Source organism: Dinoponera quadriceps, unplaced genomic scaffold (genome assembly GCF_001313825.1).
Source record: "Dinoponera quadriceps isolate SergipeBrazil2010 unplaced genomic scaffold, ASM131382v1 scaffold3, whole genome shotgun sequence".
NCBI lineage: Eukaryota > Metazoa > Arthropoda > Insecta > Hymenoptera > Formicidae > Dinoponera > Dinoponera quadriceps.
Window position 1 is genome coordinate 1,633,663 of NW_014554293.1, and position 21,177 is coordinate 1,654,839.

Sequence of the window (21,177 nt, forward strand, 5' to 3'; positions counted from 1 at the left end):
CGTTAAAATCAGAATTTTCAGATTCACGAGATTTCCTTGTAAATTATATAAATAATATAACTTGTACATGTGTTATATTCTTTATTACATTTCGTTGCATTACGACAATGTAACAGTTATATATCTGTTTGCTGGATGTTTATATATAATTATATATAGCTCTTTTTACTCGGATGCAATTCCTCAGATTTCATTTTTTAATATAATCCTGTGTTACGTTGGATGATACTGAGTATTGAATAAGAAATACTTTTTTTCTACACATTTCTTTCGAAAATTCATGCACGTAATAAAACCTCGCGTTTAACGTTGAGACTTCTAAACAGTCGCTATGACTACTGTCCTTGTTTAATGATGTCGTAAGCGAGAAAACGCATACTAATATTTCCCTCGTTATACTTTCAACTAAAAAGATATATTAACAAAGCAGAAAACATTTGCGAACAACAGCCCATTTTTCTACAAGTGTAATGAATTCTCTACAAACGTCATTTTCTGGATATATCATTATATATGAAAGTATAACGCAAGAAATCTTGGCATGCGTTTTCTCGCTTCTGACGTCAAACCAAACAGTCATAACAATCACTTGGGAGCCTTAAGTATAAAATACAAATGCAGCTTTAAATCTTGCGATAAGCTTGAGTGAATCGCTCTATACGAGCAGTCGGAGTAGCTTCGAGATCCAAACGGACAGCTGTTTTACCGAAAATACATAAAGTTCACATAATCACATTTCCTGTGTCTGGAACGAAGAAAAAACATTTAGATTTATATTGAGAGAAAGAAAAAGAGAGAGAGAGAGAGAGAGACCGTATCAGGGTGTAGAAAAAGAATCCCGGACAGAGACGGGCCTAGCTTCACTCCTCGTCGGCGTGCACGGGGGTGGGGGACAGAAAAATTTTTCAAGCAGAGCGCAAGCGCATCGGCGAGTCCGTGAAATCGCTTCGACATTTCGCCCCCTCCATCCCTCTCTTTCCCACTTGCTCCGATCGACCATCGTCGCCGTTGAATTCGCGGGAAATCGGGATTGTCGCGGATAAATCAGTCCGGCTTGACGGCGTCCGTCCGAGCGAAGGGTTGCGGCATCCCGAGGTGACCGTGCCGTCTCGGCGCCGTGGAGAGTTGCGGCTTGACGTGACGTGCCGCCTGTTATTCGCCATCTTGACATTTATAGTACATAGAGGAAAAGAGAGAGAGAGAGAGAGAGAGATGAGGGAACTGTCAATCGGCAGGAACCATCGCCCCGATCGTTCGTTCTGTCGCGCGACCGCGCTCGCGCAGGTCTCCCGATCTTATCGTTATCTCTGTCTCATGCGATCGTGCGATTAATTAGCGCGATTAATTTGCAAGTGCCGATCGCGAGTGTCTGTCGTCATCCCTTCTCGAGGAGGAGAAAAGGAGGTTTCCGCGCTGGCACGTCAACGCGCGCGCGATTAGGCCGCGGTTAGGGTCGCGGCTAGGTCGCGGTTAGGTCGCGGCGGGGAACATCGGGAGGCGTCGCGACGACCTCGGGTGCGAGTGTACGCACGGTGCGACGAACGAGTGGACACCACGTCGCGCGAGAGAGGCATGCGTCCACTTGGCGCGCGCGACGGCTTGTTTCTCGTGGTGGATTAGGAGAACGGGCGGACGAGCGGTCGACCTGCAGAGTGAGAGAGAGAGAGAGAGAGAGGAGGGAGAGAGGAACGAGACGAGAACGGAAGAAGCGAGAAGATATATACGCGCTATCGCACCTCGAGAGAGGAAAAATGCGGCGCGAGGGTGTCGAGACTCGGACGACGCGTCGTATCGTCGTCGTGCGGCGATGTTGAGATTCGCTCGGCACGGCGAACGAAGCGGGATCACCAAAAAAGGTATACTTCGGTCGGACGCACCGGTGGGTCCTCGTCCGGCGTCGTACATTGATCTATCCGAAATGAAGCGAAGCGCTAGGTGCTCTATAGACGTCTCTTCCACGTACGCATCGGTCAGACGCAGAAGGTAGTCTCTCTCTTTCTCTCTCTCCCTCTCTCGGCGTAGACCGAGTCCGTCCTCAAGTGCCGGAGGCTTCCCCCTAGTTGCCCCGCGCATCTGACTCGCTTCAGTTCGATAAACGCGGAACGCGAGCTGACGAGCTCCGATTGCTCACGCAGCGAATGATGACGCGCGCGACCCTTTGTGTGAATTTGTGTACGACGGCCTTTGGTGGTCGCGCCAGTGCATTCAACCCGGGAAGTAAGAGATGCCTGTCACAGTGCTAGTGTCGGGGATTACACGAGAGAATATTGCTCGTTGCCTTGCGTTCCCGAAGTGGTCCTATGTGGGGGGTCGGGGTGTGTTGGGGAATTAGTCATCCTTCCCACGGAAAAAGAATGGTCGGATAATCAATTCATGGGAGAGATGACTCGGGGATTTGTCCCCGGTAGTACTTGTTGTGGATTCGTGTATGGTTGTGTCCGTGTATGCGTGTGTGACAGAACGGAATGTCCGGGGATTGTCCTGGATGTTCTCAGGATGTCTTAGAGACACTCCTCAGGGCATCTCAGGGCATATTCTGAATGATTATAGGATTGTGCTATCTGGGTGTGCTCACTATGAGAAATCCTGATTCCTACAAGCGGAAGGAGTAATGTCGCGGGATATCATGTGCAAACTATGAAATCAGCAGTAGTGAAGGTATCCTGAGTAGGGAACATTGCGATAACTCTGGATAAATATGAAACCCTCAGCTATGCAAGAAAGCGGTGGATATGGGGCAGACGTGTCTGGGAACAGGCTCTCTGATGGTGTAGACAAGACCAAAATCGGCGTTACCAATGATGCTTACTCGGAAGACAACAGTAACATAAGGGAGGAGAGCTCTATGATATCCAATCTTCCCCTCTTGTTTGCCAATGGTCATCCCACATCCCTGGAGAAGATCACAATGGTACACGTATCAGTTATCCCGCGTGATATTTCGCATACGTTTATTTATTCTCCGAGAGTCTCGTGTAATTGCTTTATCCAAGTGCTGTGTTTATTGTGTTGTTCGGCTTATCGGTTTATTTACGCGAATAAAGCCACAATCATGTGAAACCGCAGTCCGAACAGCATAGATTCTACTCATTAATCAGATATACTGATGATATAACTTTATTGCAGGTGCAGCTGGAGCGCTTTATATCCTTCATGGTTCATTGTTCGTTGGGGCACGACACCACGAAAATTATTAACCAACCTCAGTGGTGGCCTCAGGACGTTAAGTTTTCAAATCCACTGACAAGACCCAAGAAGATCAATGATGTGAGTTGCTTCCTGTTGTTGAACACCTAATCGTATCTAATTATGTATGATTGGCATTAAATAATTATCAGCAAATTTCATACATAATTTAGTATAATTATGCATAGTTATGTAGATTTATGTATATTTATACATTATATATAAAATCTGTTTTAACGGATCGTGTGTCCAATGAGCAACATAGATAGGATGATGTTTGTGTCGGCTTGTGTAAGTGGAAGGTATCCTTTGTAGACTGTGTTGCAAAGGGTAACGATTGATGACACAATCCTTGTGTGTAGGTGGAGCGTATCGAACTGAATAGAAAAGGTCTCCTACCGTTTTACAGACCTCGCAATAGTTATTATTCTTTTCGCTGCGATTACAGTTATTCGCGGTCGAGAACGTCTTTTACGTCGTGCGCCAACATAGAACAACATAGAACAATAACAATCGCGTCTCTTACCACCATAGCCGCTACCTTCCTTCAAGCGTGCCACAGCGGAAGAGTCAGGGAATTAATTGAAACATCTATCAGTTTCCTGTATCTTCCTACGCCGATTGATCTTGCGTTTGCTTTCACTTTATCACGAGTTCCCAGTTTTTCATTTCTATTATTCATTGAGAAGTTTCCAATCATCAGAACCGTAACGTACATTTGAGTATTAATTCTCGTACTGATACCCTTTGAGTTCCTTACTGGTAAATTATTTTTGACTCGCCCGCCAACTGGTTCTCATTGGCTCCCTTATTTTTTCATGGCTAATTTGAAAGTATCAACGACGAGTGGACGATAAGCGATCGAACGAACTTCGTAGGCAGAATCTTACTTATAAGCTTTCTGTAACTTCATTCTGTAACTTTGCAACGACAATGTCAGTGGGCTTAGGGTGTCGTTGCGCAGCTTTTCCGCCATATATTATACCTGCGTAACGACGACGTAACGGTAACGAAACTATTGTTAAAAGTTACTTAGAATAAGCTTACCGAGATGTCTTGAATATGTCGATAATATCCTGGCAATAACGGGCGATGTGTGGCGAACAGTCCAGCATCATGCATTGTCATTAATTGTCAAGCATCTTGTATAATTCACGAGTGAAATTCCGCCGTTCTAAAGGCACTGGTTCGAAACTGTTATTACAGAACTGGATGGCGAATCTGAAGAAATTAGTTTTCCGTTGTTATACGTACCACAGAAGCGAGTATTTGCTGCGTTTTTGTTCCTACCTGGCCCGATACCCACACGAAGAGCTGCAGTACGTCAATAATTGGGACTCGACGACTAGTTTGTATCACAAAAGCACCGGAAAGCTCTTAGTGACGTTCCGTAATGAGAACATGGTGTGTATAAGCATAAGATCTATAGACATATTTGCGATGTCCATGCCGACTTGCCTCGCTGTGGCTTATGCGTGTCCACCTCTCGGTTCAATCAATAAAAAAGCTTTCCACGGCTACAGAATTATGACAAGAAGAACGAAAGCTCGCGGAGAACGTTGTTGTCTCACAATGCAACTTCACCCGGATACGGTAACAAGGTCAAGCAACAGAATACTCCCATGATGGTACAACCACCATGCGACGACATTTATCTGTGCGACAATTGCGACGCCGAGTTCGTCGGTCTTACGAAGATGAAGGTAATCATATCAGATTTATCGTGACTAACTTCTTAGCCAAGGTAAAACTCCCGCTTAAGGGAGACACCTCCAATGACCTTATTCTTCACATATGTTAACAAAATCACGACCCTGAGTAACAATCAAGTAAATCGAAAGTAACGGTAAAATCTTAGCCGTCTCGCTCGTTGCTTGTTATAAAAAGTTATTGACAAAAAAGTTTGAAAATTCTAACAGAAGAACTTTAGCGATAGGTCGTTTTAACAGCTTGATTAAAAGTACAAAGGGACAAGGCCTTCCCATTCCACGTCGCGACTTTTTTTGCAGTAAGAAAAAGTGTAAGAGCTCGAGAACGTCGAGTCCCTCGGGGCAAGTTAACAATTGGAGCGCCGATAAAAAGGCGAGACGGAATAATTTTAAAGTTCATGTTGTAATAATAAACTTTGGTTACACCACGGACAGATTACTGACCGCCTAACTACATTACGATCACACAAATAGCTAGACAACTTTCGTCGTAAGTCAAATTTAAGAATTCATGAAGCTTCATGTCTGCGTGTCGAGTGTACACTGAACATGGACTAATTAAATCCGCCAATATATACGTTAGAATCATAACAATGAATAACACTACACGATCTGCATTGCTGGCAACAATTAAAGAATCAAAAAAATTTTCGTCGATTTTTCGGTCATTTTCAAACGGCTGTGTCTTCGCGAAAGATGAACGGAGAAGAAAACGAAAAAAGAAAAAACACTTTGAAACTGGAACCTTCTAGTCTTCAGATTATTTAGGAAAAATTCGCTATCAATTTTTTTCGCGAAGTTATTCTTTAATGGAGAAACCAAAACGAAATTGCCACATTTTCTCTCAAATTCAAAACGGTATATGGACTTGAAAACAATTTCTTTCTAGGAACCAACTGCATAGTCTTAAAGTTTGTACATTCCTCTTCAATTTTCTTTTTTGTGAGTTCTGTACGATTTTTTTTTTTAGTTATCAGCTGTTAAAGCAAAAACCGCACCTTTGACTTTAAACCATTCTAACGGAACATATCTTTAGGATCTTTTAGTACATGCTAGACTCATCAATTTAGGGCCGGTTGTTCCACCTTCGGATAAATATATCTAATGGATAAATATCTGAAGAACGTTCCCGCACGGACATAAACTACAAGAATAGGAATAAATTACTGGTATATTATTGTTCTTCGATAATATACTAGTAATTTTTTCATATTCTTGTAATTTATTTCCAAATGGGAACTTTTTAAATAATAGTATGATAATATTTAAGCGTCAATAATCAGGAGACCCCGTTTTACTTATTAACAATTCAAACTTCTTTTGTCGTCATTTTTTAACAACAAACGAGAGTTAAGATCTTTTATTGTTACTCACGAGAACGATTTCTCCAAATAGAAATGCGTGATGATCACGTTTTACCACAATATATCATATTGTGACTTCGACTTATCATCTTTTTGGAGATCATTACGTATTGACATTACATGAACACAAGATGTACACAAATGATATGTGTTCTTGATATGATTATAATTACTGCTATTAGATGAGATATTTTCCTGACATCCTGATTTGAACGACATTTAAGTAGCGTATACACAGGCATCTGTATCTTGTTCTCACATTTTGGCTATTGCGAATACAAAATGAGATCAGATTGATTATATTTTACTATCTGGGTCTATAATATATGTGAAGGATAACGAATAAAAGTCTTACTGAAGTGACTCATCACTCACTGAAAAAAAAATAACTCGTCACTATGTTATCGTTATCAGGGAAGCAATAAGTCGTTACAATTTCCATTATTTCTTCACCAGGTTGTGAAGACTTTTTTTTCTAGAATTCGTCTGTGTGATTCATTGTACGTGTGCAAAGTAACAATTATATTTGTTACCGTTACCCATACAAAATGTAACTATCGTCGCCGTTACTATAATGAAAAAAATATAACGTCCTTACCAAATCGTTAGCAAAAAAACAGTAACTTATAACGGTAACAGATTACAATTATTGAATGTGATAACTTGTAACGTTACAAGTAACGCGTTACTTCCCGACTCCGCTGGGAACATCCGTAATCGTTTACTGCGAGACGATCTCTCAGGGTTTAGCGAGGGAATTCAATTTAGATGTAGTAATGCTAATGCACAGTGGGAAGCAAAACGGTTTAAATTTACTGAAGTTGGGAACACATCAAATTATCACGATTTAAACTCGCTACCAGCTTACTGCTTGTGTATTTATCGATTATGACAGGAACCGAAGTGATGATACAAAGTGTAAATATCAGCTTTATACATTAATTTCTATTGCAACTGTGACATCCGATATCTCATATATTTGAAGCATTTCAATTCTTCGAGCACCAATATTACGGTTGAGCCCACGATACTCTTGAATGCATCAACACATTTTTACGTTATCTTGAGCACATTTATTTTCATACCATATACTGCCACGTACTTCAATTTATGTCATAATTTATCACTACGCCAGCGGCAGCGACAGTGATTCTCAACCGTGATAATGTGTTGCGCTTCCAATTTCAGTGTGTCCGTTTTGTTTTCCATTGTGCGCCAGTGGACAGAAAGTTTGCGATACTTTTTCTTCGGATAAGTTTCGAAACCCATCCCGTGTCCAATCTAAGAATTTGTTTCTCAGTTATTCCCGGGGGATACATTCTTCTCCTTGGCTACGAGATGCGTTGCGAAACTCGTGGAAAAAAAAGTGTCACAACTTTTCCGTCCACCATCCGTACCACACGCGTTACATACGCCTTACCATTTCCTAGATCGAAAGTTGCATGATTTTTAGCCTTACACATATACGCGTAGGATCGAAACCATGAGTCCTATTATTACACGGGCAACATCAGTCCGGTTTAGCAACCGTAGTTAGCGAATTCTTGCGTTTAATCGAAGCACATTTTTACATCTAAAAGAACATAATCGGATGCGAGAGTTCACTAACTACGGTTGTTACTAAACCGGATTAACGTTGCCGCGTAAGTACAGCCCGTTACAATTAGAGTTACTTGTGCGATTTCCAATCATATCCGTACGTGCGTAAAATTGAAAATCGGGAACTCTTGATCGAAGAAATGGTAAAACATATATATATATATATATATATATATAACGCAAGTGTATACACGTACCTGTTGTCCGCTGATTCAGGAGCACGAGAAGATATGTGGTGAGCAAGAGAACGGTGGTAGTGGCTCGCGATCCTCCACGCCTGATTTGTCCGTGGTCGAGCCCGAGCGACAGCAGCATCAATTTCTAGAGTACTTTAATTTGAGATCAATTGAGACTGAAGCTAAGCCGCCTGATGTGATTAACACGGCCGAGACTGACAACGGTATCGTTAAACGAACGTCCCGGCGCGTCAGAGGTTCCCTCAATTTCGCTAGATGCGCCAGCATCCCGTTCTCGTCGCCCGCCGGTTTGGTATTGGCGAAGAAGTCCAAGATAATGACCCAGGAGACGCAGCAAGAACGACTGGACCGAATAGAGAGACACGTTATCGCGCCAGTATTAAACAGTACTTGCAGACCAAAGTGGTTGGACGCCGAACCGGACTACGACAGATGGGTGGTCACGTACAAGCCAAGCCGAGATAAGCCGAACGACGATTACGTCCATCAATATAGATTCGTGAATTCATCCAAATACAAGCCAGGTAATTATTCACTGTTGTTAGCGAGAGGAAATCGTAGGAGAATTACGGCCTTGTCTACAACCTTGCTTCAAGTGGACGTAAGCGTTGAACTTAAGCGTTACGTCATATCCGATTTTAAACTTGCTCTAATCCGTAAGCTATGAGCCGTGAAGTATGCAATAAGACGTAAGCAGTAAGCTAATTGACCAATCACAATCGATTATTCTTGGGCTGTAAGAATTCAATTGATCAATTAACTTATTGCTTACGTCTCACCGCATGCTTCACGACTATTGTAGACGGCCCTTAAAGGAAATCGACGTTTCCTATTTAAGACATAAGCAGTAAGAGAATTGACCAATCGCAGTTAATCATTCCTCGACCGATGGAGAATAATCGACTGTGGTTAGTCGGCTTTTTTAAGGGTTTATATATTTTTTCTTATCCTGTATATATATGTGCGTGCGTGTGTGTGTGTGTGTACAAAATGTTAATAAGTTCGCGCCTACGATTTATATAGTGCTATTATTTATTAAAATTAATTAAAAATCAAGTCAAAAGATCCTGGATCATTTTTTTACGATTCTTAATGAAGAAAATATTAAACAAAATTCAGTCAATTATATTTGAAATTTCCAACATTTTCAATATGATTCCTGACTTTCGATCAAATCCTCTGAGAATTCCAGGTAGCAAACATCCTGTTATCCTCTTTTTTCCCATTTGATTATATATTTGAAAGCCAATCATTTATATTTTATACAATAACCCATATTCTCCTTTCCCAGCTCTGAGTATAGAGGCACAACTGCTGTACGCTGCGTGTCAACCCATTTACGTCGTTCTTACTCGACTGAGTGAAAAGCAGATCGAGAAGCTGCAGCAGGACCCCTCGCAATATCAACCTCCGAACCTCGCGCGGGAGGTTAAGTTAACGAGAAGAAAAGCGGGGCCGGCTTGCAAGACGAAGTCGCGACCGGTGGCTAACGCACAAAACGCGTCGCTGTCTGCGAAGCGCAAAGCGTCGCTGGGAAACGAGTCCGATCCGATCGTCGTCGAGGATGACGAGGTCAGCGCATCGTTGACGGTGAGCACTAGAGGGGCTTTGACTGCGTCCACCGATGTGAGGTCACCTTCCGCGTTCAAGACGGAAGATCTTACGAAGCCAGTCAGAGAGAAGAAGTCGTGTCCAACGAGTTCGATTATGCTGATCGATCTTTGCTCGTCCGACGAGGAGGAGGATCGGCGTACTTTGACGCCGACTTGCGACGAAAATAGGGATCCTATGAGCTCCACGGAGCCCTCGATCACGAGGTCCTTTCTGCGAAAAGTCACTTCGACCAAACACTACGCGAAACCTCATCCCGTGCCCTCGCCAACGGATCGGTTATCCAGTAACGTGCTGAACGAGGATAGGAAAGAAAATTGTACGAATAAATCCCGAACTGGTGTATTGAACGAGTACGCACACCTTTCTCCTGTTCTCAGATCAGCACCGTGAATATATCGGCTCCGCCTGAGGGCTGAGGAACCCTTAAGATTATGTCTTTTGTGCGTTGTCATCTATGTACATTGTTTACCTTCGTATTTATTATTCTACCAATCGAACGGATAACGAAGTCACGTTAGACAGTCCGTATCATCATCATTATGATTTCGGTTTCGGTGGGTAAAGCTTGCGAGTTGCGATATATGGACGAAAGAGGAACCATTGCGTTAAGTCGTATCACGTTTGAAGGCTCCCAAGTATTCGGATGTTTGATTATCCGGATATCCGCCAAATCCGTCCCGATCCGAAAACTTAAAACTGCACTATTGACCGGATGGTCCCGGTCATCCAAGTTTGAATCTAGGTTCAGACTAGAATCGAGAACTAGATCCAGAAATAAGTTTGGATTCGGTTAAAGATCGGCTTGCCATTAAGTTGTTAAACATTGATATTCGATGTATGTTGTTGAATTTTTCAGACAGATCTGCAAACGTAGGTTCGGATTTGGCTTCGATTATTTCTTAGAAAGCCCGAGCCTTCTCAGACAACCCGAGATTTAAGCGTTGTATTTATCCATTGTCCGAATAATCGGATATCCGGATAATATCAGGTGCGAACGAATCTTGAAGTTCTAGCTGGGAGATCATAGAGAATACAAGATTTCCCACAATTCGCAATTATTTAACAATGAACTTTCATGATAGGCTCTCTAGGAAATTTGAAAATATTCAAATAGGTTATCGTTTAATGCAACATTCTCCGATTATATAAACGTTACAGGTTTCCTTAAGCAAGTTTTACAGTACTACAAAAAAAATCTTAAAAACGTGAACATATAAAACTAAAAACATAAATAATGTTAATATTAATCAATAATATTGTTATCATGTTTTCGTAACATTATCGAGCCACTGAAAGAGAGAAAGAGATACTATCTCTTTTCAAGACTTGTAATTAGTAAACTTGTAATTGTTTTGATACCTCTAAGGAGAAATCGACTTCAAGAAATCACCAGAGAATCTGTTACACACTTAGATTGCGGGTTGTGAGACACTCTATGCATACAGATCCGTTATGTGTATAGTCCAGAATACATTTAGTTTGTTACATACGCCCGCTATTATAACTATTAATAGGATTAAGGCTCGATTTAAGTAGATATAAGTCGAAGTATGTACACACGTTAAGTAACAGAACAGGATATATGAGCGCACTTTTTAATACGTCCCGCACAGTGAAATTTACCGGAATCTGACAGAAGAGAGAACCAGACAAATTAATCAAGGCAATTTGGCTTACACGGGTATATATATATATATATATGTTATTGTACAACAAGAGAGAAAATTCGTCTTTCCTTGTAATTGCGAAAAGTTGCGTAACGAAGAAAAAAAAAAAGCCTCATATTTGTTTGTTAAAACTGCTACAGCCGTATAGCGGAAGTATGTAAATACATATGTTACTCATCTGGACGAGAAGATACAGTTCACGCAGTTTATAATACATATATTCATTTACATTCTTCAATCCTGTTTCTTCTTCGTTTTGAATATCTTTCCTACGAAGAACGAGAACAGTTTACCTTTCCAGTCCTTCTCGATGGGCTTCAGAACCAATCTTTTCGTGGAAATGTTGTGAAGCGGACCGAACGCCAGCGCGACGGCCGTGCACGCCAGGCAAATGACATTGTAAGGCATACTGAAATCGGGAGTCGGAAGACTGATGAGCAAGGATTCTGTCCGTAGTTGTACCAGATAGTTGTCCCTCGAAGCGTTGAAACTGCAAGTTTTACCGTTCTACTAAGTGCTAAGCTCTCGTTAATTTAGCTGTTTAATGAATTTATATAAGTTCACGACGAACGAGAGCCCCTCGTTTCCTGACCGGCGGAGAAACGACGCTCGAACAAACGTAGCGCGAACCAACCTCGAGGTAATCGTACTTCCATCGAGCGGCAGGGCGGTATAGTTCCTGGCTATGGGCAACAACGCCGTCACTACCGCCGGTTCCATGTAAAAGCCGTGATTAGCGTCCGGTGGATATTCCTGCCACTTAAGAAACAAGTAGTCCATGTCGACGGAGACCTTCGTGACCGAGTGCGGCGGCAGGCGCAATATTAATTCCAAGTAATACGGGCTCTTTCTCTCCTTCCCAGGTAGATAACGCTGCGCCACTGCAATACACCGTTAGACAGAAATTGTGTCAACAATCATGTTATACAGTTTTCACGAATAAAGCCTCTTTTTAGACATTTTACCGACTGCGTAAGTTGTACAGATTACACGTTATACGTTATTACGTTACATAACTCCAATATATATATATTGTACGAACAAAAGGATATAATTATAATTCCGATATCGAACTTTCGACATGCGTAATCAATCAGTAAGAAATCGTTAATACGCACAATCCTATGTCTCACGATTTTGAAATAACAATACGAGCTCCTCGTTTCATCGTGTCTTATCAAAGTAGTTTGACACAAGTTCGAGACATTGCGAAAAAAAATTGCCTCAGCCACACAAGGCAGCCAGCCGGCATATCTTATCGGTCATTCGTTCCGCGTTGCACTATTTTTTATCTCTTGTATTATCAGGATATATATATATGTGGCGGTTGAAACAACCGGCGATTGAAACAACGGCTGTTCGCACGCGTAATTTGTTCTTTCGTATTTTGCTTCGCATTTTTATTTGCTCTTCGGCGTCCCTGAGCGCTCACTTTTGAACCTCAAGCATCGCGGACGCGCTCGAGAGTGCTCATCGCCACCGAATCTCCTCGTGATTTGTTCTCAACGCTCCGGTCCTGACCGCATCTCTCGAAAATGCGCGTTAGTGCATCGCGCACGGGAGTGCGAGTGTCTCTCGTCGGTCTTACAAGAGCCTTCCGACGGCCTTCGTCGCGATCGACGCGGTCGCGCCACTTGTGCGCGATTTCCGAGCCGTGCCGCCGCGGCGACCCGGCGAGCCATCTTTCAGCGTTCCGATTTCTCTGTCCGGCTTTGCCCATTTTGTTTAACGTGCGACTTTAGTTCATAGAATCTCGCTCTCAATTGTGTCGCGCTGAGAGTTTAAAAATTATCGTAAAAACAGCAGTTATTAAAGACCTCCGCATTGATTTGCGCACACCCCAGCACAGCTTCGCTAACCTTTTCTTAATAGCGACATACGCTAAATATATTACTCACGCGGGGAAACTTGTCGGCCGTTCCGGGTAATCGTGATGGAATGTAAGTAGACTAACAAATACCATGGAATGTTCTGCAACAGAATCACGTCTAACGGCTGCCAATGATTGTTGTACAACTTTGTCACTAAACTGCCTCTCTCTTGGCCGTATCCTGGGGAATTGTATTAACGTGTAGCGAAATCATCGCTTATATTAACTATGTCTAGGAATGTAATGATGTGTCAACGAATTCGATACTCTAAAGCTACAATTCTTAAGGATATATACATATATATTGTGCGATGTAATAAAAGAAATAAATTCACCTGTGAGATTTGTCTGAAAGAATTTCAACACACACACACATACACACACACATACCGATAATGTATCTATTCGCGTACAGGATCGACGGGTAGTTTATAGCGTTCATCTTTGCCGTGCTGTGCACGGCGGCAACGTTAAACATTCCTCTGCTGGAGTGCGCCCGAATGTCGTACACCGCTATTTTGTTTTGCTGCCCTCCACGCAGGCTCACGATTTTCGCGCTCGGTGGTGGCGTCAATTCGTACACGTAATTCGTATTGTTGTTCGATATATCAACGTATACGTTACTCAACGTAGCGAGCGGGCAGGCGCCTCTCAGACCCATCCCAAAGAATTTCCGAATCGACCAGTCCTGTGTAGATCAAGGTTTGATTGGAGTATTTAAGGGAGTGCTAAAGTCGACGACGAATTGGATAAGTGACGATAACATAAGGGCGATCTCTCTCTCTCTCTCTCTCTCTCTCTCTCTCTCTCTCTCTCTCTCTTTCTGTCTGTTCTCATCAAAATGTTATATAAACATATTGATACAATCATACCATTCTTTTTGTATCTCTTGTACATATAGATCTTGCGTTGACATAAGCGCAATATAAATATGAATATGATGAACGTGCGTTATTCTGTTTCACCATGTCTAATAGAAAAATCGAATGAAGAGTACGAACATTTTTTTGTGAACATTTTTATCTTTTTAGACCTCTAAATTTCATTGAAAAGGCATAAGAATATTCCCGGAAATTCTCTTGATTAGAGCATTGATATATTCAGTACACATAAATTACAGGTTTTCTGGCGTCGGGTAAATATTTGTTCTTACTGACCGGCTAGAGATGTCAATTTCGACATTTCTGATCCTCTCGTTTTCGTCATGCATTGGGCAATGCTCCAATTCATTTTCGCGTTTTACTATGTAAAAGTGTTCGCGTAACTCTACATAGCTGATATGACGTAAACCTTGCGGAAAGAAGCCAGTATTTTGCCGGCAAATTTTCCCGAGCACGGATCATCATTTTAATGTCCGTCGATTTACCTGATTCGGGTCCGCCACGGTGTCGTATATCAAAGAGACAGTCTGCCGCAGTTCCAGAGACGTTCTCGTGCAAGTCACGTCGCGACATATCGACCGGAAATGTATCCCAATGGAGTGGTAATTAGTATTATGGATATGCGCAGAATTCAGCAACGTCGCTAGACCCCTCTGAAAGAAAAGTTAATTATAACTATCGCAATAAATAGATTTAGATGTAGCAGTGCACTATCAGTAATGAGTATTTCATCAGGTATTTCATTCATCCGGGAGTACCTTAGAGTCGCAAGGTAACAGTTTCTTAAACGGTGTTAGATTCTCGGTGCAAACTATCTCTCTCGGTAAGGACGAGTAACGCAAGTGACTAGAATTTACTGGCTCATCTGTGACTCCGGTGGGACGAAAAGTGAACTCCGGCGACATACTGTTGGACGCGTCGACAAAGTTCAGAGAGGCACAGAGTAATCCAGCCAACGCATTCGTCAGGCCTTTCCATCCCTCATCTACGCTGCACGGGAGGGAATGAATATCTTGTAAAATTCTGATATCCTCGTTGTTAGTGTGATAGAAATATAGCAAAATGACTCATGATATTTGACGCTATGTATATACATCGTTGTCACCTGTAAAAAATATTTTGAATCCTCGAGAATATTTCTCTTACTCTCTTTTTCCCTTACTTGGTCACATTTTTATTGAACCAGGCGGTGACTTCAGCACCAGGACCAGCATCGTGGAAGGGATATCCCCATTTTTCATAATTCCACAGTCCCTCTGTTAAAGTGACGTGTAACTCGTCGATGTTGTGACGGCCTATGATCTCACCCAATCCCCTCGGGAAGAGATGCGAATGTTGGACTGAAATATTGTTTTTTATCACGTTTATACGAATTATTCGGTGCTATCGCGCGAGTGTTGTATACCACTCACGTGTCTCCACGCGTTTCGCTGTTTCCCATATCGTGGTGAATTGAAAGTAGGCGTAAACGTGATTGCTTGGCAAAGGCTTCAGCATCAGTTCCTCGTCGAAAAAGTCATTGTACGGGTTACCGCACGTTACGAGACCGATCGAGCCGGCGAAGAACGCGAACGCGTGTAAGGATAACATGTTACTTTGAGGTTATGCCGCACCGACTGAAACAAATGTCGCGATAAACTTAATTGACGTAGCTTCTTCAGATGATAATTCATTACTTGGTGTATACGAGTGTACACGACAAAATGATCAAACTCGAGGCAGGCATACGTAATCGCACCGGCTTGACGAATCAATCATTATCGGAGCACTCGTCGATGGAGAATGTAAACAAACGATCTCTGTCAGATAATAGATGGGCGAAGGACGCGATGAATAGAGTTCGCATGCTTTGTCGTTGAATCCAATTATCTGAAAATTATGATATCTCCGGTCTGTCGTTCAGACATACCATATGACGAAGCCACAGCCGAGTATGTGGCAAATAAAACAACATATATATGCATATTTATATGTAAAATCAGAAGTCTATTGTTTTGGTCATGAAAAAGACAAGATTCAACGAGCTTTGATTTCGGAATAAATAACGCTAATGAAATTGCTCGAATATAGCAGTTTACAGCTTAAAGTCTCAATTTTCCAGGTGTATTTGCGACTAAAGCTTATTTTTTACAATGTTAAACAAATGTAAATCAAAACTCCCGTATTTCGAAATTTTTTATGAAGTTTGTCGAGTTCACGTAAACTGAAAATTAAATACAAACAATGTTTACACAATGCATCTTGAAATGCGTATTTTCTCATTTAATTTGCGTATATATATATATATTGAAGTATAATATTTTTTCACTGAGTTATACAATGTTGATATAAAAAGGATCCTTTCGTCTTTGATCGTTTATACTAAATGAATAAGTCAACGTGCGACAATTCTCAAGAATGAATAGAAAGCTTAAAGTTTCCCTTTCAGAACGCATTCATTTAAATTTTCGCCAAAGTAATTTTTCAATCTAAAACCTCGACTAAAAATATGATTGGAGATCGAACAGTCGCTACTTGTTGTTTCGCTCGATATATCTTGGCGAAAAATGGCGGCAAATATATGATATTGCCTATGCCCAGCAGAACATTGATTTTATAACTGTTGGAAGTTTTATGAGTTGAAATTAGATTATTCTTTTAGATCTACAGCAATAATCCAATCTCAGAAAACCTCCAACGGTTGTAACGGTTGTAAAATTAAAAATAAACGTTTTGCTGAACGAAGCCATTAATATTCATAAAAGTAGACGATTCATAAGCAAAATGCTTTTCCACCTCAAATTTATCTTTTTTTTTTTAAGATTACAGTCTGTTGAAAATTTTGTTTATCTTTTAGAACTGAATAATATGGAACATTTAATTTATCATTAAATAGTATTACTTGAAATGTGAAGTAACAGCTGATCCATTGTTGAATCGTACTACGATCAGAAGTGTTGTTGTTGAATGACCGAGAAACAAAAGTTCCTATTAGCCAATCAGAAATCTTCGATAAGAAAAGTAGCGCCTCGTACTGAAAAATGAACTAATTATGGCGGGAATATAAATATAAATACGCAAATTAAAAGAGAAAATTCGCAATTTTGAACGGTGTAGCGTTTATACGCGACTTTTCATTTATATATGTGCTACAATTCGACAAACTTTTCGAACAATTTGACGTTTAACAAACTTTGATTTATATATTTATATAGCTTTTCAACAAATAAATTGATATATTACACTCTGCTATTATTTTATTATATAGTTGCTGGACTTCGAATGGAAAGTTCTCGACGCTCGTGTCTTCTCCGGACGGTCTGACAAGTCACCAGATCTATCCGCTCAAAGGACTCGCAAAAATATGCCGTTCGGAGTCGGCGTTAAACTTGTAGGTCCTTCACATGCCTGTGTATAATCAGCATGCGCATCACAAGCGAATATGAGCGAAAGGTAACACAGGCCTATAAAGAGCCCCTTGAAGAAGAAGAAAGTTACTCTTTGAGCAAAATATTACGTCCTGAATTTACAAAGAAGATTTGAAACGAACTTTCCGAATAATCTAATATATATTTGAAAAGAGAAATTCTCCAATTTTTGTATGCACGTAGTTTAATAAAAAAAAAAAACAATGTAGCCAGTAAATTAGTTTTTATTCTCGATGCGCGAGAATTATAACGTCACATTTATTACTATATTGCTGTTTTTCTTTTATCTTTCTCTGTATTCTTATATTCGCGATCATTTGTATTGTCCTCACGTGTTCTATTTCGGCTTCAATTTATGGTCATAGCATAGCTAAGGAGAACAAAGCTGAAATGGAATGGTATGGTCATTTTTCGCTGTTTACAGCGTCCTGCACTTGTAGGAAAAAACGTGGGGATGAAGAAATATGAAAGATATCATCGATACATGTACTATATGTGCAAAATAAATTATATAATCACATAAAATACAATAAGTTTGCAAACATAAAAGAACAAATAATAATAAAATAATGACAAACTTAGGTCTCTTTTAAATTATAGCATTGCAGATATAATAAATCCCGTTTCAAAGAAGAAGGTCCATTTTTAAACATTCTAGACTTTTCGAAATGGAGAAATAAAGTTTGAAAAAATAGACTTGACCTCATCTTTGAAACTGGACACCTTAATTATTAATCGTACAATATTGTGCGATCAGAGGAGCGACTGTCTCATAAATTAAAAAAAAAGTCAACGGCTACATAAAACATCAGATATGATGAAAATATTTCATATATTTAGTACAAAAAGCATCAAGTGGAAGATATAAAAGTAGAGTCACTTTCAAATTTGTTTAATCTCGCCGCTGCAGTGCGGGCAGCATGTCATATTTTTAATGTCACATCGTGGAAGAAACATTTGTCCACCAACTGCGACCGCCGCGCCCATTACCGCGGAGCAGGCAACGTCCTCCCTTCCTGACATCGGTAATTTTTGATTCATCAGCAGCTGCAATTTAAACATGATCCCATTACACCGGTTTCATCATCATACGTTACATCTTGTCATATTTAGGAAGAAACGTTCCCACCTTCTCCGCGTTGTGCTCCGCGAGCGTTTTCATATCCAAGCCGGTTATATTGATCTCTCTCCGTAATTCGGAATCCGGGACACCACTGAGTAGGCTGACCTTTAGAATTTCCGCGAGCTGACAGCATCCCTGCGTGAGATCCACGATATTCGTGCTAGCTAATTCGTGTTTCTTGCCGGACGTCGTGCCTATCGGGTCGAATTTTTCTCGCAGAATCGTAAGCATCCTGGAGAAGTAAAGATTGGTTGTTAAATTTATGAGATAATACATCACGTAATAAGTAAATGAATACAAAAAAAAAATATATATATATATACATATCATATATGTATAATATTATATAATTACATGTATATATAAACATAAAATTCACTTTTATATTTATATACAAAAATATACATGCGATTAATTATGTGAATTATATATTTTATACATATACACGCATATCTGCACGCAAAATATAATTACGCAATGTACCTATAAGTTTTAAGCGACGTGTCGCGAATAATATTATGCTCTTCCAACAACCGCTTCATAGATTCTTGCAGCTCCGTTGTTCTTTGGCAAAGCGCAGCCTTCCATCTCGCTAAATCTTCCACCATCAAGCTGCAATGAATCTCACATTAGCGACGCATTAACGTTCACGCATCGTGAAAATTCCAACCGAAAATGTCGCTGCGGACTCGACGCAAACCGGTGAAAAAGGTAGAATCTGCCGTGCTATCTAGGAAACGATTGTCAATTACCTACTAGCTAGAAATTTACTTCTCCAAACTTCACATTGCCCTGCCAGCCATTCGGTTTGTTCTTGATGTGTGGTCAAATGCTGGGCCGAGTTCAGGAGGGCACGGGCGAGTTGTAATTTGTCCTCGGTCAATAAATGAACCCTCGTCTCGAGATCCTCTCCCACTGCAGCGACTAACAGATTCTTCAATTCGCCATTGACCTGCGCATTTGTGACGTGTCATATATGAATATTACAAACTGCCGAACTGAATTCTTCGTCGCCAATCGAAAGCACAACTGTCATACCTGTGCTTGAAACTTTAACTGAGTCTCAAGCTGGCTGTTTTCCTCCTTGAGTTTGCGGATCTCCGCCTCGTATGCACGTTTCTCGCTCTTCCACTCGTCCTCAGCTGCTTTATCCTCATTCTCTTTCATAGAATCCTTCACTCTCGTATCGGCGTCTTGAATCTTCATCGCAGCGACTTGCGCGATTGTTGCCTTCACGCTCGACTCTTTCCTAGACAGTCTCTTGGTCTTTTTTTCAAACGGCACTATCGGGTTGACGGCTGCCTTGTACGGCTCGTACGGCACGAACTTTGGCTCCCTTGATTTTAGGGAATGCAGAATATGCTTCTCTTGCTTTACATTACTAATGTTCTTTGGCACTAGGTTTACTATTGTACCGATGGGCATGACAGGAGGCGTCGATCCCAACTGCTTTAGGTTGGTGGGGTGATAAATAAGGGTGTCTCCCAGACGACTTTTGCTTTGTTTCGTCTCAGTCTTATCCATTGTCACGTTCTCCATGCCATCCCCCTGTGTTCGCTCCACACAGCCCATCTTGTGAACATCTGAAAAATGTACACTGATACTTCAGACTGCAAAATTATCATCCTGAATTCGTGCGATGTTAACTCTACTAGTATCACTTGTGCGATAGAAACATTTCAACGTACTTAACCGCAACTTCCTTAACATTTACTCGACGTAACTCTACGTTGATTTAACGTAATCTTTAGCTTTCATCTCAATCTACCATCCTCATTATCAATTGTAATAATCAAGCGTGAAAGCGTGACCAACATTTCGCACTTTAATGAAATTAAATTGGTAGTAATAACGGTGACAGCTAACCTGGTTGACAACGAGTGCTGTGTTTCTTGAGATTCGTCGCCGCGCTCATGTTTGGCAGTGTCGACATTTCACAGATGCACGATTCGATGCGTGGTACTACCTAATTAATATTTACAAACGCCTGTGATATCATCGTAATTTAAATAGGCTATCTCAACGGCATTTACAACTCACATATACGGATGACTAACATCAGCGCAGCCAAGAGGAAGTTGAGTAGAATTACGAAATCAAAGCTGGTATTGGCTCGTGCGATCGCGCCACAATGACGACGACGGACGGTGCTGCCCTCACGAGGCTAATCGTGCATAATCGTAATGGCGCAATGAACGAGTGGTCACGGTGAGATTTTGTTGAAAAGTAAATGCGTGAAATATCCGTCGAAAGTGTCGACAATTCGGAATCCGCGTATTTTAGAACGATTCTGCTGTACGGCGGGGAAAATCCATTCGAATGCGGTACGTTCGTTCGTTAGCGAGAATTCGCGTGAGTAAATGTCTAACTGTCGATTTGAAAAAAAAGAGAACCAACTGTACCGCCATATTATCTAACGCGAACGACTTCAAAAGGTAGCGCAAGCTCGAGTATCAGGATACGAGAAAGTCGACGTGCGCGTCTAGGAAGACGGCCGGGAATCCCGACGACGATATCCTGAAGGACCTGAGATCCTATCCCTCGCTTCCCTCACGAGTAT

At 41.3% G+C, this 21,177-nt stretch overlaps 3 protein-coding genes across 11 annotated transcripts; 1 reads left to right on the top strand and 2 right to left on the bottom strand.

Annotated features, from left to right (window-relative positions):
• Positions 1–1,007: 1,007 nt before the first annotated feature.
• Positions 1,008–11,574, top strand: LOC106742336. Of its 8 annotated transcripts, none has more exons than XM_014615207.1 (7): positions 1,008–1,095; positions 2,551–2,911; positions 3,127–3,267; positions 4,393–4,590; positions 4,710–4,889; positions 8,075–8,579; positions 9,347–10,059. In XM_014615207.1, exons 2-7 carry the CDS (start codon positions 2,699–2,701, stop codon positions 10,057–10,059), a joined length of 1,950 nt encoding a protein of 649 aa, XP_014470693.1. In that variant the 5' UTR covers positions 1,008–1,095; positions 2,551–2,698. The 8 variants fall into 8 exon arrangements, with proteins under 8 accessions (XP_014470693.1, XP_014470710.1, XP_014470678.1 ...); XM_014615224.1 differs by having other exon boundaries at positions 1,090–1,176; XM_014615192.1 differs by lacking the exon at positions 1,008–1,095 and adding an exon at positions 1,189–1,983.
• On the bottom strand, positions 10,569–15,907 carry LOC106742375 (GPI transamidase component PIG-T). Of its 2 annotated transcripts, none has more exons than XM_014615262.1 (9): positions 15,764–15,907; positions 15,500–15,703; positions 15,250–15,427; positions 14,846–15,077; positions 14,573–14,740; positions 13,597–13,894; positions 13,235–13,387; positions 11,971–12,217; positions 10,569–11,826 (listed from the first exon to the last, which is right to left on the bottom strand). In XM_014615262.1, exons 2-9 carry the CDS (start codon positions 15,675–15,677, stop codon positions 11,571–11,573), a joined length of 1,710 nt encoding a protein of 569 aa, XP_014470748.1. In that variant the 5' UTR covers positions 15,678–15,703; positions 15,764–15,907; the 3' UTR covers positions 10,569–11,570. The 2 variants fall into 2 exon arrangements, with proteins under 2 accessions (XP_014470748.1, XP_014470755.1); XM_014615269.1 differs by having other exon boundaries at positions 15,826–15,889.
• Positions 15,908–18,307: 2,400 nt separating this feature from the next.
• LOC106742261 (golgin-45) lies at positions 18,308–20,683 on the bottom strand. Its single transcript, XM_014615027.1, has 6 exons — positions 20,484–20,683; positions 19,656–20,200; positions 19,370–19,569; positions 19,101–19,229; positions 18,624–18,849; positions 18,308–18,541 (listed from the first exon to the last, which is right to left on the bottom strand). Exons 1-6 carry the CDS (start codon positions 20,548–20,550, stop codon positions 18,377–18,379), a joined length of 1,332 nt encoding a protein of 443 aa, XP_014470513.1. The 5' UTR covers positions 20,551–20,683; the 3' UTR covers positions 18,308–18,376.
• Between the last annotated feature and the right edge of the window lie 494 nt (positions 20,684–21,177).